The sequence below is a fragment of the Chionomys nivalis genome, chromosome 12, assembly GCF_950005125.1.
Source record: "Chionomys nivalis chromosome 12, mChiNiv1.1, whole genome shotgun sequence".
Lineage (NCBI taxonomy): Eukaryota > Metazoa > Chordata > Mammalia > Rodentia > Cricetidae > Chionomys > Chionomys nivalis.
In genome coordinates this window covers 74,154,025-74,174,660 of record NC_080097.1, presented here as the reverse complement: position 1 = coordinate 74,174,660, position 20,636 = coordinate 74,154,025, and the positions used below count along the sequence as shown (strand labels likewise).

Below are 20,636 nucleotides of genomic sequence, written 5' to 3'. Positions count from 1 at the left end.
TGCAACCCCAGCACTTGCCAAGTGGATCACAAATTCAAGCCCAGTTCTAGCTCTATAGTGAGTTCTAGGCCACCCTGAGGTACAAGGAGGGGTACTGGGGAATGGGATCAAATTTAATCCAAAACAAACAGAAGAAATTAATAAAAATCAGCATCTAAATCAATGAAAGAAAACAAAACCCTATTTTTAAATGTATTTTATGATGTGCATAGGTGTGTTGCCTGCATGTGTGTATTTTATGTGCATAGGTGTGTTGCCTGCATGTGTGTTTGTGCACCATGGACACATCTGGCACACTTGGAGACCAGAAAGGGTGACAGATCCCTGGAGCTGGAGTTGCGGATGATTGCCATGCTTGTGCTGGGAATTAAACCTGGGTCCTCCAGAGCAGCCAGGGCTCTTCACCACTGAGCTGTCTCTCCGGCTCCAAACAATACGTTTAATAAAACTAAAGGCTCAGGGCTAGGAAGGAAGCTTAGTTGGGGGGCTGCTCTGCCCATTGAGGCCCATTGTTTCCAGCACAAGATGCCCTGCTTCCCACCTCCAGAGCCTGGCGGCGTCTACTTTAGGATTGCCTGCATTCCTAGGAGGGCCTTTACTCAAATCTTTCCCAGCACAACCAGTCCAGTCCAGATGTGTTTTCCCTACCACACAGCATGCTGGGGCTGTCCAGGGTCACCACAGAGGCTCAGAGGCACTGATTTCTCACACCAAGGGCTCTAGGGGGCCAGTCTGTATATAGACACCACGAAGCTGATATGGAAATCTGGAATAAACCAGCTAAACCAAGGCAGACAATGGATATCTGGGGGCTATAAAGCAATGCAAAACAGGGTGTGGTGATATTTTGTCTGTGCTCTAACAAATAAAGCTTGTCTGAAGATCGGAGGGTGAGGCTAGCCACTAGTTAACCATAGAGGCCAGGCAGTGGTGGTCCCAGAGCTTGGGATGTCATGCCTTCGACCCCAGCACTTGGGAGGTGGAGACAGAAATATAAGGTGGCTGAGGACAGGATCTCGGACCCATTCAGCCTGAGGACGACAGGATCTTGCCTGTTCGGTCTGAGGATTCGGTAGACTTAAGAAGTTTCTCTAGTGACTGGCTCCTTTTCTTCTCTGATCTTTCAGCATTTACCCTGATATCTGATTCTGGGCTTTTATTATTAAGACGAATTGGTATACATGGGTGTCTGGAGAACCTCAGAGTAAACAATGATGCTCTGTTACATAACTGTTTTTGACGGTGTGCCACCTTTGTGTGGTTGCAATGATAAAAAACACTATGATCAAATGCAATTTGGGAAGGAGAGGGTTTATTTTATTTATAGCTTGTAGTCACTTATCCAGGGAAGTCAGGGTAGGAACCTGCGGGCAGAAACTGATATGGCGCTCATGGATGGTGTTGTACACTGGCTTTCTCCTCACAGCTTACTCAGCCTGCCTGCTGATAACATCCAGGAAACCCAGCCAGGGGTGGCCTTGCCCACGGGGAGCTCAGCTCGTCCACATCAATTTTCAATCAAGCAAAAGCTTCAGGTCCATATAGTGCCACACAGCTTTGATGCCAGCATTTGGAAGGGAGAGGCAGGTAGATCTCTGTGGGACTGAGGCCAGCCTGGTTTACATAGAGAATTCCAGGGCAGACAGGACCACATAGAGACCCTATCTCAAAAAAAAAAAAAGTAGCATAAAATAAAGTAAAACAAAATAAAATTAAATCAAAAAACTCCACAGGCTTCCCATAGACTAGCCCGGTGGAGAGATGGCTCAGAGGTTAGGAGCACTGGCTGTTGGCTGCTCCTCCAGAGGTCCTGAGTTCAATGCCCGGAAACAACATGGTGGCTCACAACCATCTACAATGAAAGTTGGTGCCCTCTTCTGGTGTGTAGACATACATGCAGGCAGAACACTGTATACATAATAAATAAATTGATACATGATAAATAACACCTTTAAAAAAGTTTTACCCATTCTACAGAAAATAATTATTTTAAAAAAATTGCCAAGGTCCTGGTGTCTCTTCACAGCAACAGAACTAAGACTATGGTATAAATACGGCCTTCAGGTCAAAGGTCTGCATCTAGAGCGTCCACCTTCACCCGCGTGGCTGTGTGCATCTTTAGGTCTGCGTGCCTCCTGCCACGTGGCTTGTGAGCAGCCCGTGTGTGCCTGCGACCTCTAGCGCCTGCCTCCCTGGCGTTTCCTGACTTCAGGCTCCTGGTGTGGGAACACAACCCTCACAGGGAGGAAGGAAGAAGGGACTGAGTGAGCGTGGGACCACAGGAGTGGGATTGACTGTAATTGTTGAAGTTATTTTTAAATTTAATAAAAGGGTTGATAACCATCCCTGACTACAGAGTGGTGATGGATCCAGCCTGACCAAATCAGACCCTGTTAAACAAACAAATAAACCCCAAACCACCACCACCAAAACAAAACAAACAACAAACCAGCAAAATTTATTACATGAAAAAGAAAATGACTTTATTTCTATAAGCACAGCACAATGAAGCTTGACCCAAACAATTGCAGGATAAATTGTTCAGCTGCTCAGACCTTCTTTATCTATTTTCTATATTCCTCCCCAACAGAGGCAACCCCAGTGCAAAAAATAATCCTGTCTCTCCTTTTTGGGTGGGGGGCTGGTGAACTGCTCAATTCCTGAACCCCATCTTAACCCACGCTCCCTATTTCTTTTTGTCTTGACTCTGCTCTGACAGCTGAGGCTTTCTAATTCTCCAAGGCCTTCCTTTTTTCATAGGAACAAAAGAAACAGTGGAATGAAGCGTAAGAGAACCTGTGTCTAACAGAAGGAAAGTGTCCCGAGCCTTAGACAATGGCATCTAAGTGCACAGGGACCAGCTGGTAGGGGGGGTTCTTGGGGAGTTCACAGGCCACAATGAAGAACTTGAACTTCACAGCACCGCTGTAGCGGCAGTTGGGGAAGGTCCCTCCAGTGAGCGCGCAGTCCGTCATGTTGACAGGCCCCGCGCTCTGGTGGCAGTTATTCTGACTGTTCTTGCAGGTGATGTTGGGAGAGCCACAGGCGACAGTCACGTTCTGGAAGGAGTCGTGCAGAAAGGTGTTTTTCGGCTTACAGTGCCTGGTGTAATTGTTGACGACAGACATGGCTGTGTGACACTGCTGAGGACTTGTCTGGATGTGCTGAATCTCAAACCAGCGGGCCTTGGTGAGACCCTTAGGGTGAGCGCCGCTGAGGAGACACATGGGCTCCCACAGCCCCAGCAGCAACAGGAGAGAAAAGCTCCTGCGAAGATCTACCACCATGTTTTTCTGTGTAGGAAGAAGAAAGTTTGTGGTAAGAGAAGAAACAGTAAGAGCAAACCAGTTTGCTGTATTTTCTCTTCTTTTTAAGATTTCATAACTCTTAAAAACTAAAGAAAACCAGTTTCATAATTCTATGAAAACTCTGAAACCCAGTGAGGAAGACAGAAGACGAGTGTGCTCCCTAAGTGGCAGGCACATCTCCTCCTCCTCTCTGGCCTGTGTTCATACACACAGTACTTCCCTCCTTTCATGTTTAGCTTCCCTCTGCAAGCAGCAATTTCCCGGCCAGCTCCCCGCCTGACAGGGCCAGGAAGCATGAAGAGCCTCTCTTACCAGGTGGTTTTGCTGGGTTCCTCCTGAGAACACGGGTAGTTGATCGGTCCAAGGTTGCGAGCTTTTTTGCTTCAAGTCAGTCACAGCTGCAAAGGTGGGGCAAGAAGGGTTCTTAAGACCATGAAAGAGGAAGTTTAGATTTTGCAGAAGTCCTGTAGGACTTGGGCTCCACCTCCGAGTAAGCACTTCAGAGTTTTGATGTCAGTGAAGAGGAAGAATAAACTCAGCTCAATAAACAAGTCTGCTCAAAACTCAGTTTTAAGGACCTGATCATTTGGTAAGGGTTAGGACTTCCTTTTTGACTGGAGCTACACTGATTCTGAAGCTCTTTAATTTCAGTTTCTTAACAAAAAATATACTTTGTATATTTATAATAGTTGCCGTATACTTGGCAACATGAGTTCCTGCAAGTACATGAAAAATCACTTGTTTGTATATACGTCTCTAGGGCCAGATGCTAGGCCACTCACGTGTAGGAGCTTACAGTCTCCAAAGACAGGTAAATAAACAACCATGCATGAACCAATAGATGGCTACTCACACCCAAGGGAACAAGAGACACTCAACTGTCCAAGTTGAGCTGCGTTTTGAGTCAGGTGAACAGAGCGGGAAGGACCTTTAAAAGCAGAATTGTGTGTGAGGAGACCCGAAAGCGTGAAGAAGAGGAAGTGTAGGGCACTTGGATTTGAATCTCTTTCCTCTCACCCCTGACGTGAACGACAGGATCACTGCACCTCATCGTCTCAGGGAAGCCTTCCACTGGGACTCCCTGCCTCTGCCCTTATTTCTTTCTAATCAATTCTGCATTTTCCCAGATAAGTATTGTTACACTAGTACACTTTTATTCAGAGAAGTGTTTTTTGTTTGTTTGCCTGGGATTCAGCATCTTCCTGCTTCCCCCTCCTAAGTGCTGAGATGCAGGTGTGTGGATCTCTCTTTGATAACCACAGAGGGCTGTGGTTTGAGCGCTTCCCCACAGACCCGAGTGTCTGAACACTTCGGCCCCAGCCGGTGGGAGAGGTACGGAGCCCTTAGGAGGTAGAGATTTGCTAGAGGACGTGGGGCTGGAGGTTTTATACACAGCTCCACTTCTTGTTGGCTCTACGCCTCCTGACTGAAGAGTCCAAGAATAAGAATATAAAAACATAGAAATAAGAATATAGAGATACAATCGGCAGCAGCCTCTGAGCAGATCGGACTCCCTTTGTTCGCGCTCCTCGCTCGGCTCCTTCCGGCAACCATGTCTGACAAACCCGATATGGCTGAGATCGAGAAATTCGGTAAGTCGAAATTGAAGAAGACAGAAACGCAAGAGAAAAATCCTCTGCCTTCAAAAGAAACGATTGAACAGGAGAAGCAAGCTGGCGAATCGTAATGAGACGAGCGCCGCCAATCTGTACTGTACATTCCACAAGCATTGCCTTCTTATTTTACTTCTTTTAGCTGTTTAACTTTGTAAGATGCAAAGAGGTTGGATCAAGTTTAAATGACTGTGCTGCCCCTTTCACATCAGATTCAGAACTACTGACCAGGAAGGCCTCCCCTGCTTCTCCCACCCATCTGGCTGGCTGGCAGGGAGGGAAAAGAACTTGCATGTTGGCGAAGGAAAAAGTTGGGTGGGAGGCGGTGAAATATAGAGTAAAATTCAAGATGGTCCAAGGTGTCCTACAGGATGTAAACTGCAGTTTAATCAGAGTGCCATTTTTTTTGTTCAAATGATTTTAATTATTGGAATGCACAATTTTTTAATATGCAAATAAAAAGTTTTAAAACCTGAAAAAAAATAATATAGAGATAAAGAAATATAAGTTGTAAGCCCAGGAGAATGAGAGCTGTCAGCAGCTTTCTCAGCAGCTTAAGGACTAACTATTAACAGTGGGTTACTCCTCTTTGCAACCCATAGCTCTGTCTGCAAGACTGAAGCTGCCCTCTGCAAACTGAGGATCAGCTTTTAGATACCCCATCCCCAGCCACTCAAGGCCAGAAATTGACGTGAGCTAACTTTTAAATGATGGATATAGGTGACGTCTGACTTTGTGGTTTTCTATTGTCCCACACCCTTCCCTGCTGTGCGAAACTGGCCGTGTCAGGGGAGGTGCAGAGCCCTGGCAAACACTGTCAGGGAAGGCCAGGGAAGAACAGTGGACTAAATACAAACACTAGTTTAACTGAAAAACTCTGTTAATGGAAATTGCAAAGAAGGGCAATTTTTATCTGAGTTTTACCTTGAGATTGTAAAAAATCTTTTGTTATTGCCTAACGCTTGCTATAAAGGAGGAGTTCAGAAAGCGGCCTTTGCCACAGCCTTACAGATCCATCTCAGGCCGTGGTCTCAGCTAGCTGATAAGCTTTTTGTGCCCCATGGAGATTTATTTGGTTTATTAGACTTCGGTGATCTGTCCCCATCTTTGTGCGACCCCCGTGGACCCAACACTGACTGAGACGGTTGTAACTAGCCTGCTCCTGACCTTATGCCTCCCTGGCATACTGACTCAAGCTGTGGTGGACTTAAACTGCGAGCTACGGTAAACCATTCCTCCATTAAATGGATTCTCCCTGGGTAACCAATGACATCCGCAGCTGTAATTAATTCAAAGGTTGCTGTACAGCTAGGCATGGTGGCTCACTCCTGCCAATCTAGCGCTATGGATACTGACAAGAGCCAGCCCTGGTTACCTGGAACAGTGACTCAAAACAAAACAAACAAACAAGCAAACAAACAACAGTAACAGAAAGCGTGTTTTAAAATGCTTTAAAGAGACTGGAGATATGGCTCAGAGGTCAGGAGTGTGGACCTGCTCTGCTGAAGATGAGCTCAGTTCTTAACACCGAATCAGGAAGCTTCCAACCTCCTGTAACTCCCTCTCCAGGGAGAGCCTGACATCCTTGGCCTCTTTGGTCACCTGCAATCACATTCATGTATCTCCCAACCTCACACACACCTTTAAAAATAGCTTTGAAAATTAGCTTCTTCTTTGACAATGTCATAAACACACATACACACACACTACATTCTGATCACACGCATGCCCCCACCCCCTCTTTTTTAAACTTATAATTTATTTAATATCTAAATATGTGCAGTCAGACACACATGAACTTGTGCCGTGGTGAATGTGTGGAGATCAGGGATTGATTTGCAAGAGTTGGTTTCCCCTTCTACTTTGTAGCCCCCTGGAATTAACTCAGATAATCCTGGCTTGTTGGCAGGCTCCTTTATCTGTGGAACCACCTCACTAGTGTGTGTGCGTGTGTGTGTGTGCGCGCGTGTGTGTGTGCGCGTGTGTGTGCGTGCGTGCGTGCGTGTGTGCATGTGTGCGTGTGTGTGCATGTGTGCGTGCGTGTGTGCGTGTGTGTGTGCGTGTGTGCGTGCGTGTGTGCGTGCGTGTGTGTGCGTGTGTGTGCGTGTGTGTGTGTGTGCGTGTGTGCGTGCGTCTTATTCTCCTCACTCTCCCACCATTTTCTCCTTCCTACCACCATGCACCTTCATGTATTCAGGGCTGCTCATGTGGGCATGGCTATAAAGCTCTTTCTGCTGGAGTACAGCAACTCAAAAAGGCTGCATCACTGAAGACAGTGACTTCTCCAGAAAACCATCAATACAACGAACTCCCCTTGGAGGGGTCTCATGAGCCTCTCCCCTACCTATGACTGAAGTTTATGGTCTTAGTCTTGTGCAGTCCCTAGCAAGCAGCCATGGGTGTTGTGAACGTCTATAAGACAGCATTATAGGGCCGTCACCATCGTCATCGTCCAGCGGTTACATTCTTTCCTCCGCACTCTGTCTTGATGGTTTCTGAGCCCTGGAGAGGATGATACAGGCGGCCCTTCAAAGCTGAGCACTTAATATCCACCTGTTCTTCGCCCCTTGACCAACCATGAGTCCCCATAGATTGCCATTAGATAGGATTTTGTCTTTCTACAATTTATAAAATACTCTTTGCTCTGAGCATTCAGTGTCTCAGCTATGATATAACATGAAATGATACAATATGGGAATTGTGTTTTCTGGTTCTAGCTGGTGTTCTGTGTGTTTCTTCTATGTGGATGGGTATGCCTTTCCCCCTTGCTTTGGGAAATTTTCTTCTATGCATTATGGAAAGCATTTTCTACACCTTTGGTGCGAAAATCTTTCCCTTCTAGTCCCACTGTTCACGCTGCCCCAGAGGCTCCGTGTGTCCCTTCATACATGTCAGAAGCGGTGTGGTCGTGGAGAAGAGGTGAGAACAGGAGGTCTGTCTGAACTACATTGCTGTTCTTTAAATGTGTGGCATTTAGTTTGACTAAATGACCCAATTCTTTTACTCTGTCTTAAGCCTTGCTGTACTGTCTTCCCTATGATTCACTGAGTTGCTAACAGTTTGTTGTTCTTTTCTTAAATTGTTGCTGCTTTTTAAGCCACTGCGGTCCTCTCAGGAACTGAAGCTCACCTGCTCAGGTTGTGCAACAAGAGCCAGAGGCAGGAAGGGACTTCTGTTCCCTCAGGCACCGATATTTTCAAAGCTTCAAAGGGAACTTATCTAAATCTCTGTCCCTCTCAGAAATGCAAGATTCAAAGGCTGAGGTGAAATTCTGCTCCTCAGAGAGGCTGAATAGCAAGCGCTCACCTCCTCTCCTTGGTCTCTTCAGAACCATTCTGCTTCTCCTCATCCCTCCTTAAAAACCCTTCTCCACCTGACCTCCCTACCACTTCCTGTCAGCTGGTGCAGCTCATGACTGCAGGTGAATTTTATTTAATCAAACACATCTTTACATTATGAAACAAATGTTCCAGAGCATAAACAAGTAACACACCTTGAAATAATATCCTACAACAGAGTTTCCTGTCCCAGGGGTGCTGGAGATCATCAAGCTCGGTCTATGAGGCAGACGAAGAATTGAACATGAGGGAACGGCAAAAGGTTCATCCTCAGATAAAGTAATGGTAATAGCTTTACTGCAAACAGCTCCTTCAGGATGGAAGAGGCCTAGAGCCGGGAGTCCTCTAACTGGACTGTGAGTTGGGTGTTTCACAGGCTGTTTCCCCTAGGAGTCCTGTTTAGATACAGACCACACACCTCATCTTGTCTCCTCACAGACATCTAGGAACAGGGAGCCTGCTCTCACCTTCCCTGTCCTTGCTAGGACAGAGCGAGAGGGTCTAAAGATGGGGAACTGAGAGACTTGCCCTGAGAAGGGCTGGCTAGGACAGTTTACCCCAAAGTTGCATTCCCTTCAGCTACCTTGTCTTTATTCAAACTGACCAACTCCTAGATTAGGGAAGGAAGGGCCCTCAAAAGCTGATTTCAGATTCCTAAATCCTCCCTCTGCTTTGCCATGGGTCTCTGCCTCCATGTGCTTGTTGTGTGCTCCCCCGAGTTTCCTCACCCTGGTAAAAGCGTCTTCTCTGTTTGAGAATTCCTCTGCTCTTACTTGTTGCTCCAGAGATTCCCTCTCCCGCCTTTCCACTCTTCAAGTGTCAGAGAAAATGAACGTCATCAAGACAGTGGCAGGCCTGTGCTCCCGTCTCTCATCCACCGAAGCTCTCTTTGACTTAGTATTTTCATTTCATAATCATTTCTGTTTGGATTTTGTTCAGTGTTTTTGTCTCTTTACTGAATTATATTGTCATATCCCAAATGTGACTTCTTTATGTCATTCAGATAATCTGTCTTCTCTTAGAATTCGTTCAGGGGAAAGGAGCATGTTCTTGCAGAGGAGAGCCAGTCCTCAGTGAACAGTCCAAGAAGAAGAAAAAAATGTAGATTCCAAAAGTAAGACTTTAGAAATAAAGAAATATAAAGTTATAAGTCTAGGAGAAGGAGAACAGACTGTCGGCAGCTTTCTCAGCAGATCAAGGATCAGTCATCCACAGTGAGCTATTTTCTCAGATGCTTGGGAAGAAGCCTCCATCAGCTTAGGTCACTTCATTTTACAACTGGCTGTTCTATTTACAAGGCCAGTGCTTCTCCCTGCAATTGAGAGTAGTGTCCTGGCCATCCCTGATAAAAACGGATGTGAACTGAGTTAACCTTTAGGAGACAGAGATGCTGACCTCTGGGTTAGGCACTGTCTCTGTTATGGGAAACAGGCACCATCAAAGGGGAGACATGGGGCTCCAGTAAACACTGCCTGTAGGAACCAGGAGAGACAGTGGACAAGGTAGAAACACGGATTTGACTAATGAGCTCTGGTAATGGAGGTTGTAAAGTATGGCGGTCTGTGTCTGAGTTTTACCTTGAGATAGTGTGAAGAACTTTCTGCTGTCCTCTAAGTTCTCAGTCTAAGAACCAATTAATTCTAATTTATTAACCTTCTAGTATTAATAGCAGTCCCTTTTCTGACTAACTGCTAAAGACATCTGTTTTCTTGCAATTAGTGACTTTCGCTGTAATCTCCTCTAAAACATATTTTATGATAGCTGCCTAGTTTCCCATTGATGTTAAAACACATCCCTCCTTAGGCTCTATGTTGACTGACCCACGGGTCAGGGCAAGTTCATAAAAATTCCTTTGTTCAGAGCTAATGCTTGGTGCCCCTACTATAAAAAGTGGGTTCATTTCACCAATCTTTCATACAAAATGAGGGTCTGTATTTATTGCAGTTATCTCCTGATCTGGTGCCATCTTGAGGAAGAAACCTGGTCAGTGGTTCTCATCAACTTAGACCATGAAACCTAATATGAACAAGTTCAACAGAACCGCCATATACAGGCTGCCTATGCGTGCTTCAGCATTGCCAGGGCATAAAATTTCATTTTTTTTCATTAAAGACAGCTTTCTCATGTTGTTCCTTCTTTGGGGCAAGCTCGTCACACCACTGCCAATGGGGTTCCTCTATTGTGCTGCTCTTTACGGGAAAACTCTGTATTGAAGACTGTCAGTTTCCTGGATTTTGCTATTTGTATATTTCTGTGTTATGTAATTAAATTCCTTACTCGATAAAAAAAAAAAAAAAGTGGATTCAGAAACCGGCCTTTTGCCACAGCCTAACAAACACTATCTCTGGCTGTGGTCTCAGCTCGCTGATAAGCTTCTGTGCCCAGTGGTGTTTTTTTTTTTTTTAAGTTTGTTTCTGATTTATTAAACTTGGTGGTGTTCTCATCTTTGTGCGACCCCCCTAGACACAACACTCAGACAGCCAGGAGGCTCGGGCCACCACGGGCCTACCTCACTCTGTGGGCTCCTGCTAGGACAGCAGACTGGCCCATGCATGAAGCTGTCACTACTGCAGGCGCCAAGGGCAGGATGGTGTACAGAGCCTGGATCTTTCCCAGGTCCTGCCCCTGGGCACACTGCTCAACCACAAGATCCTGACTCTGAACAGCAACAAGATATCCAAGACAAAGAAAGGTTCATTTTCCGGGCTAAGTCGTCTCAAAAGACTTCCGTGATCCATGCTGCAGCCAGCCAGAGACATGTTGATGTTGGTGATCTGTGTTGCCACCGGAAACCACACTGATGTCTAATGATCTGTACAGCTGCCAGACACCATGTTGATGTCTGTGAGCCATGCTCCCGCCAGGTTCTATGGGTAAGGAAGCATCTTGTACAGTGGTATTGATGACTGCAGACTCACAACTGAAAATGAATGATATTGGATGGGTATTGATATCACAATACCCATCCAAAAGAAGCAGTCCAGACACGAAGCTACTGAAGAGAGTCCTTAAAATCTGTGGTAAAGATGCTGAAGTGTGGCTCTTCACAGCTGATGGATTCTGCACACACACACACACACACACACACACACACACACACAATTCTCTTTAAGGGCTGGTCACTGGAGGTTGAGCATGCTCCAGTGAGTATATGGATAACATAGATTGGACTTGGTTTTTCTTTTGTGGGGCACAATTTTGGGAAGGTGAACCTCCTAGGAATGGGAAACAAGTGTGATTGAAGTGAATTGTATGAAATTCCCAATAATTAATAAAAGCATGATGTTGGAGAACAAAAGAATTCCCTCAGGAGTTTGTGTCTTCTATGAGCATATTTTAAATTGTTCTTTTGTTTTTTTGGTTTGGATTTTCACTTAAGTTGTTCTTCTTAAAGGTTACTGGGTGTTAGAGATTTTTTGGAGGAAATATGTTGTCATGGATTTTCATGTTGCTCGTGTTTTGTGCTGGGTTCTTCCCACCTGGGGTTAGAGCATTGGTTACGTTTTTGCTGTTGGAACTCAGACAACCTTCCTCAAGTCCAGGAGCGTCTAGTTGTGGGAGTGTCGAGGTAAGTCTCTTTCCCCAGACCTCCCCAAAGCGTGAGAGCTGTTTCCACGGGGGTCACTCTGCTGCAGTAAACCCACCTTGACACTCCACAGTCAGCTCCTTCAATACCGAGTGTTCTCAGTATGCAAGGAACATTAAATATTAGTCTTTCTGTTAAACACTGTAAAGGTTTTGTTTCTGTCCCCTACCTGGTAAAACTTTTGTTTACACAGAGGCCAGGCTGCATTCTTGGATCTTGAGATGCCCGCCCATTCTTCCTTTCGCTTCCTTTGTGCCAGTTCTTTTCAAACTGAGAAACCGTGAAAGGCTGAGGTTGGGCTCAGCCAGGGGAAAGGACACGGTTCTCCTGCATTAAGATGAAAGCTCCCGAGTTTCTTACTCTGTGGGTTTGTTCTGCTCCTGTGAGCTGCTTGCCCTTATACTTCAAGCTTTGCCTTGTCAAGATGCTTTTGTTGGATTGGTAGTGCCATCCTCTGGACCCTGCGCTGACTTCTAACAGGTGGAAAAGGGAAACCTGCTACTGTCTTTGCTAATCTCTCAGTTCGTGGATCCGACTGGGGAGAATGAACCACCAGCAGCGGGAAACCACAGTGGGCTCAATGGTCAGTGCTAGATTGTTAGACAGGAAGGAGCAAAGGGGATGCTCCGAGAAGAAAGGGATGCCGATGTGCCCTCGGATACTGTGGAGCCAGTTTCATTCCTCAGAAGTTGGGGCATCAAGGCTCTACGTACCAGGAGGTGAAAGGAAAGGAAAGGACGAAGGACAAAGGGAAAGAAAAAATGAAGAAAGAAAAGAAAGGAAAACCAGAAAAAATACGAACCATATGACAGAGTAGGGGCTGGGCAGATAGATCCTTGTAAGACAGATAAGGAAATATACCCCTGATAGATAGCAAAGATGGCAAGTGTCCAACTTCGTCCTCACTTCTCTGTAAAGTCCCCCAAACGACCTTTTCCTCCCACAAGCTGGGACCTTGTGTCTGACTGGGCCAGATGGGACAGATCCATTCAAGGTGGGCCCTAAGAATGCCCCTGAAGTTGTTAGTAACAGTTCTCTAGAGGAACAGAAGCAGCGGGACACACACACACACACACACACACACACACACACACACGAGAGCTGAGAACCCAGCCATTACTCAGTCCTCAGGCATGCAGAGCAGTCCATGGCGGTGTCTCTCACTGAGATGGGAAAGAGTAACAACCAACAATCTCTCAGTCCACAAGACCTCAGCAATCCCAATCTGGTGCTGAAAGTTCAGAAGATTCCTGGGGAGCAGCTGGTCCCTAGGCCACTAGGAAAGCCTGGAAAATCTGATTCCTATAGCCGTGAAGGAAGCAACAGCCACAGCTACTGGGCAAATTAACCCAGGGGGGAGAGGACAGGCCAGTCAAGCAGATAGCAAGAGCTGCTTTTGGCCACTTCTCTTTTATCTCAGCTGCTACCAAAAGGTGCCACACCCAATTGGGAAGAGTCTTCCACGTCCATCAGGGCGGTCAGCACACTTCCTCCAGACAGGCTCTGTGTTCAGGTGATTCTAATTCCTGGCAAGTCGACATTAAATAGAACCATAATGGAGGATGAGCCTTAGAAGGTCACCAAAGCCACTTAGAATCCCAGACCTCCATAGGAAAATGGACCGGTCCCTTCTCTGCTCTTCAGGAAACTTTTCTTTTTGTGCCCCTCCCCTTTTAATAAAGTTTGTTTTTGCCTATGGTTGTCTGCTGTGTCTGGGATTTTTATGTCAACATAACACAAATTTTCAGATCCTGGAGATCTGAATTTGAGCCTTCACACTTGGGCACCAAGTACTCCCGAGTCCCTTCTCCCCAGGCCCTAAAGACAAACATTCTAAAGAAAGAATCAGCAGATGCTATCTGTCTGTGGTTGACGGAGGAAGAGTTTTGAGTGTTTGTTTTGTTTTGTTATTTTTCTCTGGGACTAGAGAGATGCATCAGTGGTTAAGACGCTTCTCTCGCAGAAGACCTGAGTCTGGTTTACAACATCTACATCCAGTGCCTTACCACCACCAGAAACTCCAGCTTCTGGGGATCCAGCACCTTCTGGCCTCCACAGGCACCCCACACACATACATCATAAAAATTTAAGTCATTAAAATGTATTATTATTCTTGTGTGTGTATGTGACATGTATGTGTGAGTGTGTTGTATGCATGGCGTGACATGATGTGTGCAAAAACCGGAGGACAGTGTTGTATCATGAGTTCCTTCCATCTTTGGGATAGTTTCCAGGGATCAGTCAGGTCACTAGGCCTGAGGGCACTGTTTCTTCCTTACCTGCTGGATTAGCCATTTTTCTGTGGCTGTGATAATAGACCACAGCCAGAAACAACTTACGGAGGAGGGACTTTATTGTGACTGTGTTCTAGAGAGAGAGTCCATAAAGGTGGGGAAGTATGGCTGCAGGTAGCTAGAGAAGGAAGCCGAGAGACCGCAAGTCCGACCACATTCGGAAGGCAGAATGATCAAATTGGAATTTGGACGAGGTTATCAGCTCTCTGAGGACTGCTCCAGCGTGTGCTTCCTCCTGCAAAACTCCATTATCTGGAGGTTTTCCGCCTCACCAAGCAGTACCACAACTGGGGACTAAACGTTCAAATGTGTGAACTGAAGGGACTCTCTCACTCAAAACTCCACACCCACTACCGAGCCACACCCACTGCCAAGCCACACCCACTGCTGAGCTGCACCCACTGCTGAACCACACCCACTGCCAAGCCACACCCACTGCTGAGCTGCACCCACTGCTGAACCACACCCACTGCAGAGCCACACACTGCTGAGCCACATCCACTGCTGAGCCACACCCACCGCTGAACCACACCCACTGCTGGACCACACCCACTTCTGGACAACACCTGCTGCTGAGCCACACCCACCGTTGAGCCACACCCACCGCCGAGTCTCACCCACCGCTGTGCCACACCCACCGCTGAGTCACACCCACTGCTGAGCCACACCCACTGCTGAGTCACACCCACCGCTGAGCCACACCCACCGCTGAGTCACACCCACCGCTGAGCCACAGGGACTTCTGTTTTAGTCAGGGTTGCTCGTTGGAACACTCTGAGGCTTCATTTGGTTTACACTTCCACACCACTGTTCATCGTTACTGAAGGAAGTCAGGACAGGAACTAGAACAGGCCAGGAACCTGGAGGCAGGAGCTGATGCAGAGGCCATGGAGCTGTGTTGCTTACTGGCTTGCTCAACTTATTTTCTTATAGAACCCAAGACCACCAGCCCAGGGGTGGCCCTTCCCACAATGCACTAAGTCCTCCCACATCAATCTAATCACTAATTAAGAAGATGAGCTAAAGGCTTGCCTGCAGCCTGGTCTTACGTAGGGATTTCTCAATTGAGGCTCCCTCTTCTCTGGTGACTCTAGCCTGTGTCAGCTTGACATGAAACCAGCCACTGCAACATCCCAGGAAAGATTAGTTTTGATCAGGCTGTGTTTATGGCTTGTGCACAAACAACAGCCTAATATCTGCCTTGTTTTTTTTATAACAGATTTATTATTATTATTATATTTGACTATGTGTAGGTATGTGTCTGCATGTGGTTATGTCACAAAGTGCGGGTGCCCTTGGAGGCGAAGGGTGTTGGATGACCTAGAGTCGGTCATAGACGGTTGTAAACCCCCTGATATGGGTTCTGGAAACAGCTTGGGTACTCTGAGGAGTGGCAAGTGTCCTTACCTACAGAGCCTTTTCTCTGGTGCCCCTACTATTTGTTTTGTGTTAGGAATCTTCTACAGTCAGGGAGAACAAACGACTGGAATACTTTTCATGTATGTTTTATCAAAGTCAAAATAAAAATCCTAAACCAAAGGATAAGAAAGAAAAAAAAACAATAAAAAAACCATACAAACTTCCTGGACCAGCTGTTATGAGCCAGAGACATTGCAATATTATTTGAGCCAACTTGGTAGTTTTCTGCTCCCCTCTGCCCTGATTTTCGTTCACTAGCCAAATCAAGACTTGTCTTTACCCTAGCACACAGGCCTATCCACATGCATGTAGGTGCACACAGGTAATGAGCCCAAGTGTAAGGTTCTAGTCATACTTCAGACAGCAGGTCACTACACTGCTCATGCTAGCACACAATACAAACTCTGCATGCATACTGTGCATATCTATGACACACAGTGGAATAACGATTTATTTGTGGAGGATCATTCAGTTTGGATAGGCATAAAGATGATAACATCAGAAAAAATAAAAAGAAAAACCTGCATGAGTCCAAAGAAGATGCATTTGACTTGGCTGTCCCGTGTCCGACCACAGGCGCCTGTGCTGACGGCTTCTTTGCTGGGCCATGAAGGTTGTAGCTTACTTTGGCGGTGCACCCATCCATTGATGAACTCATAGCTGAGTGGGTCTGAGGGTCCAGCTGGAGCGGCGACTGTCACCTGTCCCTATACCCTCCCCCTCCTTCTCTTTCTACTTCCCGGGCTCCTCCACATTTTCCCACCATGATGCTCTGCCTCCCTCTTCCCCAAGGACAACAGAACAGCAGACTGCACACCGAAAGCCCTGAGACTCGGAGGTAAATAGTTCCTCCTGAATGATTTCTCTTTGTCCCAGCGACAGAAGCCGTGCGAGCCGAGCCAGGGCAATGTGAATGGAGTAGGTAGACAAGGGAGGAACGGTGTTGTGGGCAGAGAGCAGCATAGCATGATCGTAAAATGAGAATCAGCATGGTGGGGAGACACTCAGCAGGGGCTGACTGGTGGAGCAGCAGCGGGTGCTGTCAGCAGGGGCTGACTGGTGGAGCAGCAGCGGGTGCTGTCAGCAGGGGCTGACTGGAGAAAGCTAACTGCTCCCCCAGAGAGCTGGGAGACTTTCTAGGCTAAGATGGGCTCCATCAACATCATGTCCTCTATGCTATCGACATACCCATCTGCATTACAATGGAACTGAACATAGTTGTAGTTTCTTATCTCTGTATATTTCTTTTTGAATTTCTCCCAATAGCAATAGAGTACCTTAACGGGAGTCTGAGTCCAGACATAAGAGTTTTTGTAGCGATATTTCCAATTGCCGCTAATGCATGTGTGCTCAACTTTGTACCATGGCATGTAAACAAATATGTGTAAGCTCTTGGGTTTCAGACCTTTCTCTGTCATGAGGGCATCGCAGCTGTATAAAAAGAATCCTTTGTCTGTATTTAGGTGATGTTGATCCAAGAACTCCCGCCTGGAGGAGCTCTGTGCACATGGGCTGAGCTGCAGGCACAGCAGGAGAGCAAGCACACCCCAGGCCTTCAGAGAGGACGCCATAGCAGGCACCTGGGCCACCTACGTGGGCACAGGGAAGAGAGAAGAAAATACTGAATACTAACCTGTAGGCTGTGTTCATGTAACACGATTTTGTTTTCCAGAGATATCCCTCATTAGATAGTAAAGTTAATTGCAAATTTAAAAAGTATGTTGCAGACTGAGTGAGCCAAGAATAAAACTGCAAAAGAAGATGGAATTTATTCTAAAAACTCGAAGTTCCTCTTAAATGCCCTCGCTCCTCCGCAACGGGCTCTTGCTAACTCCTCAGCACGCACACGGCAGTCTAAAGACCAACCCCCGCGTGAAGGCACAAGGAGAGTCTCTGCCAAGCAGGAAAGTTCTGTGTCCCTGCAGTTATAGCCCAGGTTGCCTGTCACATCGATGGCACCCCGATGCTTCTCCTATCTTGACCCCCTTACAGCACTTCCCCCCAAACCTAATGGAAACCCAGCCCCATTACAAACTCTCATCTTTTCTCAGGAACTTGATGCCTTTGTTTCTTCCAAACCCCAAGATTTGTCAGAGGTACCTGCTGAGCATGTCTAAAGAAACAGAGTGTCTGAGAGTGTTGTTTCAATTCTCCAAATGCCAAGACTAGCTTCACGGAAGTGACTCTGGACAGAAGACAGGCTCCCGTGTGTGGAAAGACTGCCCTCATTATGTGAATGTACCTAACTGAATCTTTCGTCTGATCCACAGCCTTGGCCACATATGGGCCTGTGAGCCAACAGAAACGCTTTGGTAGACTGTATGAGGATGGGGCAGGGTAGGAGGCACATCTGTGGGGTGAATGCGGAGCTGAATTTGAGGTCTTGTGCTCTCTGATTTGGGTCAGTTTTCATCCTTAACCCTAAAATGTCAGTCAATCTCTTTCCTGTGATGCCTGGCCTTTCAATCAAGTTTCCTATACACCAGTCCTTCTCACTCACCTCGTCAGCACACACGTTGCTGATTGTGGTGGGTACAGAGAGATGGGGATCTGAAGAGCAGAATCTCCGTCCTTTCTGGAGATCCCAAGAAGTCTACAGTGGTAGAAAAAAAGGAATGGCAATAGAAAGTATAGCTGAATTTGCGGAGGTGGTGGCATCTGGTAGGGCCAGGAACATCTTTTTATGCAAGCCTGTCCATGTGTCTTCTCATGTGGAACACTTGGGTTCGCCCTGAGAATAGCCGTAAGCATGGTCTGCAAACATCAAAGAAGGATGCCCAGGCGGAAAGGAATTTCAAAGTGTTGGAGAGCGATGACTCCAGACGGGGGCTGTGGGTAGACAACCAGAAAACTGGCCCTGAAACTTGTTTCCCAACAGACTTTCTAGGGAAAGCCTACGAATGGCTAGACCATATTGTGTAGGGAGTTTGGCCATGTCACATAGCCAAAAGTGCGATCTGTAGGCAGGTGGAGATAAAAGAACATGCTTTCTATCAACGCAAGGACAGCTAGTAGCTCAGCTGCACTGATGGATTCTTTCCAGTTTGTCCTGGCATGAAAATGTCTGCCTATCAAAGCCAGGTGTGGGGAGGATGTGGGGGAGCTTAGGAGGCCCAGTTGTTTCAGGCCAGCCTGTGTACCAACAAGGAAACCTGGTCACGAGACAAAGGAAATCCTGGAATCTGCAGGATTCTGCACCGACAGGCTGGGGCAGGGGATTGGCTCGAACTACATCCCACACATCCTCCTCTTCTCCAGCTATTCGAGTGACCCCAGGGAGAAACTGAGAGCACCTGAGTTTAGATAACTTAGAGATAAACGTGAGGAAAAACAAAGTGGCAATCATGTGCACAGCTGTCTGGAGCCCTTTCTAGCAAGTTTCCACAAACTATCCAAAACTTAAATGCAAGTAGTGACTTAATGGATACAGAGAAGAGGAAGGACCTGCTGAGAGGTGGCAGAAGAAGGAAGGAAGGAAAGAGGGAGGGAGTGAGGGAGGAGGGAAGGAGGGAGGGAGAGAGGGAGGGAGGGAGGAAGGAAGGAGGGAGAGAGGGAGGGAGGAAGGAGAGAGGGTGGGAGGAAGGAGAGAGGGAGGGAGGAAGGAAGGAGGGAGAGAGGGAAGAAGGAAGGAAGGAGGGAAGGAGGGAGTGAGAGAGGGAGGGAGGGAAGGAGGAAGGAAGGAAAAAAGGAAAGAAGGAAGGAGGGAGGGGGAGGGAGGGGGAAGGAGGGAGGGAGGGGGGAAAGAGGGAGGGAGGAAGGAAGAATTCTTCTTTTTGGTGGTGCTGGGAGTTGCACCTAAGACCTCGAGCACGCTGGGGTGATGCTTCCCCAGCCCAAGGCATAAGTCTTTGAAGGCATCTGTCTTAGAGTATAGCACAGGCTTCAGCAAGTTGCTCTGTGAATTCTAAGAATGTGTGAGCATGAAATGAAGGCCTGTTCCAGTGCGTGTCCTCCGTATCAGGATCACACGCCTTCTGCCTCCTAGTCAATGCAATGTTCATCAAATAAAGAATAACCCGCTTTAAATGTAGAAAATATCTTCTACACATAAACCCACAAATCCTACTCTGATGTGAAGCTGGTGTTACAAGGGCCACTTGGATACACAGCCGTGTTAGCAAGCAAAGCAAGCCAGACTGGAGAGCGGTACCCCTGTCTAAATGTGAAACTACTGCTGTGGCTCAGAAGTTACGGCGACCCTTAGTTCTGGAAACTTCTTATAGGGTCTCTCTCTCTCTCTCTCTCTCTCTCTCTCTCTCTCTCTCTCTCTCTCTCTCTCTCTCAACAGGGTTTCTCTGTGCAGCCCTGACTGTCCTGGAACTCACTGAGATCCAAAGAACAGGCAGGCTGTTCAGGAGGGCATGCATGAGCGCTTCTTTACTGGACTCCATCCTCCTGAGGCTTAGACAAGAGGCTCCATTTAGTCTGATTGACCATATCCACTTTGATAAGCCCTTTCTCTGGTGCCCTCCTCAGTCAGGCCATGGTGGACATGGTCTAGTTTAACTAATCCCACAGTCAAAGAGAAAGTCTTCAATAACTATGATTCGAATTCAAAAACAGAAAATGGAAACAAACTAACAAAAGTAGCTTCCGGTCACATCTGAGTATTGGGGGCTAGAACAGGAAACCCATGGATAAGACAGGATGGAGTTTATTACTAAATTCTGCTCTCTGAACAGTGGCGATGCACCGACTGTACCAGCGATCCTGAAATTTGGTTCACGATGCCTGGCATAATAAACTTGTTCAAACCTTCCAGTCTGTAAACCCTGTTGCATTTGGAGAGTCGGTTGTCAGGAAAGTCAGAGGGAAATCTGTCTGGCTCATAAGTGTATTTCCTGGCAAACCAGAGTAAAACCATTCCAAAGTCTGGTCCTCTCCTTCCATCCAGGTCATCGGGCTTGTCTCTGAGACTCACCTCTGATTTCATCGCTTCTTCGTGAGTATGGGAGGTAAACACACACACACACCAAGGCCCCCCGAGTCTTGCCTTCTTCCTGACCACTGTGGATAATGTGTTAACTGAAAGGCTAGCGGGTGTACAGCTGAACTACTTAGGTTTGTGGGAAGTTTCC

General features: G+C 46.9%; 3 protein-coding genes across 3 annotated transcripts; 1 reads left to right on the top strand and 2 right to left on the bottom strand.

The window, feature by feature from the left end:
• Window positions 1-2,463: 2,463 nt before the first annotated feature.
• Rnase6 (ribonuclease A family member k6) lies at window positions 2,464-3,759 on the bottom strand. The gene is made up of 2 exons (XM_057786252.1): window positions 3,621-3,759; window positions 2,464-3,293 (listed from the first exon to the last, which is right to left on the bottom strand). Exon 2 carries the CDS (start codon window positions 3,285-3,287, stop codon window positions 2,829-2,831), a length of 459 nt encoding a protein of 152 aa, XP_057642235.1. The 5' UTR covers window positions 3,288-3,293; window positions 3,621-3,759; the 3' UTR covers window positions 2,464-2,828.
• Window positions 3,760-4,793: 1,034 nt separating this feature from the next.
• LOC130884931 (thymosin beta-4-like) lies at window positions 4,794-5,350 on the top strand. The gene has a single exon (XM_057786251.1). The coding sequence runs from the start codon at window positions 4,861-4,863 to the stop codon at window positions 4,993-4,995; it is 135 nt and encodes a 44-aa protein (XP_057642234.1). The 5' UTR covers window positions 4,794-4,860; the 3' UTR covers window positions 4,996-5,350.
• An 11,344-nt stretch (window positions 5,351-16,694) lies between these two features.
• Window positions 16,695-17,141, bottom strand: Eddm3b (epididymal protein 3B). Its single transcript, XM_057785862.1, has one exon. It carries the CDS (start codon window positions 17,127-17,129, stop codon window positions 16,695-16,697), a length of 435 nt encoding a protein of 144 aa, XP_057641845.1. The 5' UTR covers window positions 17,130-17,141.
• Window positions 17,142-20,636: the final 3,495 nt, after the last annotated feature.

Bases quoted from the DNA above. Each gene is read 5' to 3' on its own strand.
- Eddm3b (XM_057785862.1), bottom strand. From the start codon at position 17,129: ATGGCGTCCTCTCTGAAGGCCTGGGGTGTGCTTGCTCTCCTGCTGTGC.
- LOC130884931 (XM_057786251.1), top strand. From the start codon at position 4,861: ATGTCTGACAAACCCGATATGGCTGAGATCGAGAAATTCGGTAAGTCG.
- Rnase6 (XM_057786252.1), bottom strand. From the start codon at position 3,287: ATGGTGGTAGATCTTCGCAGGAGCTTTTCTCTCCTGTTGCTGCTGGGG.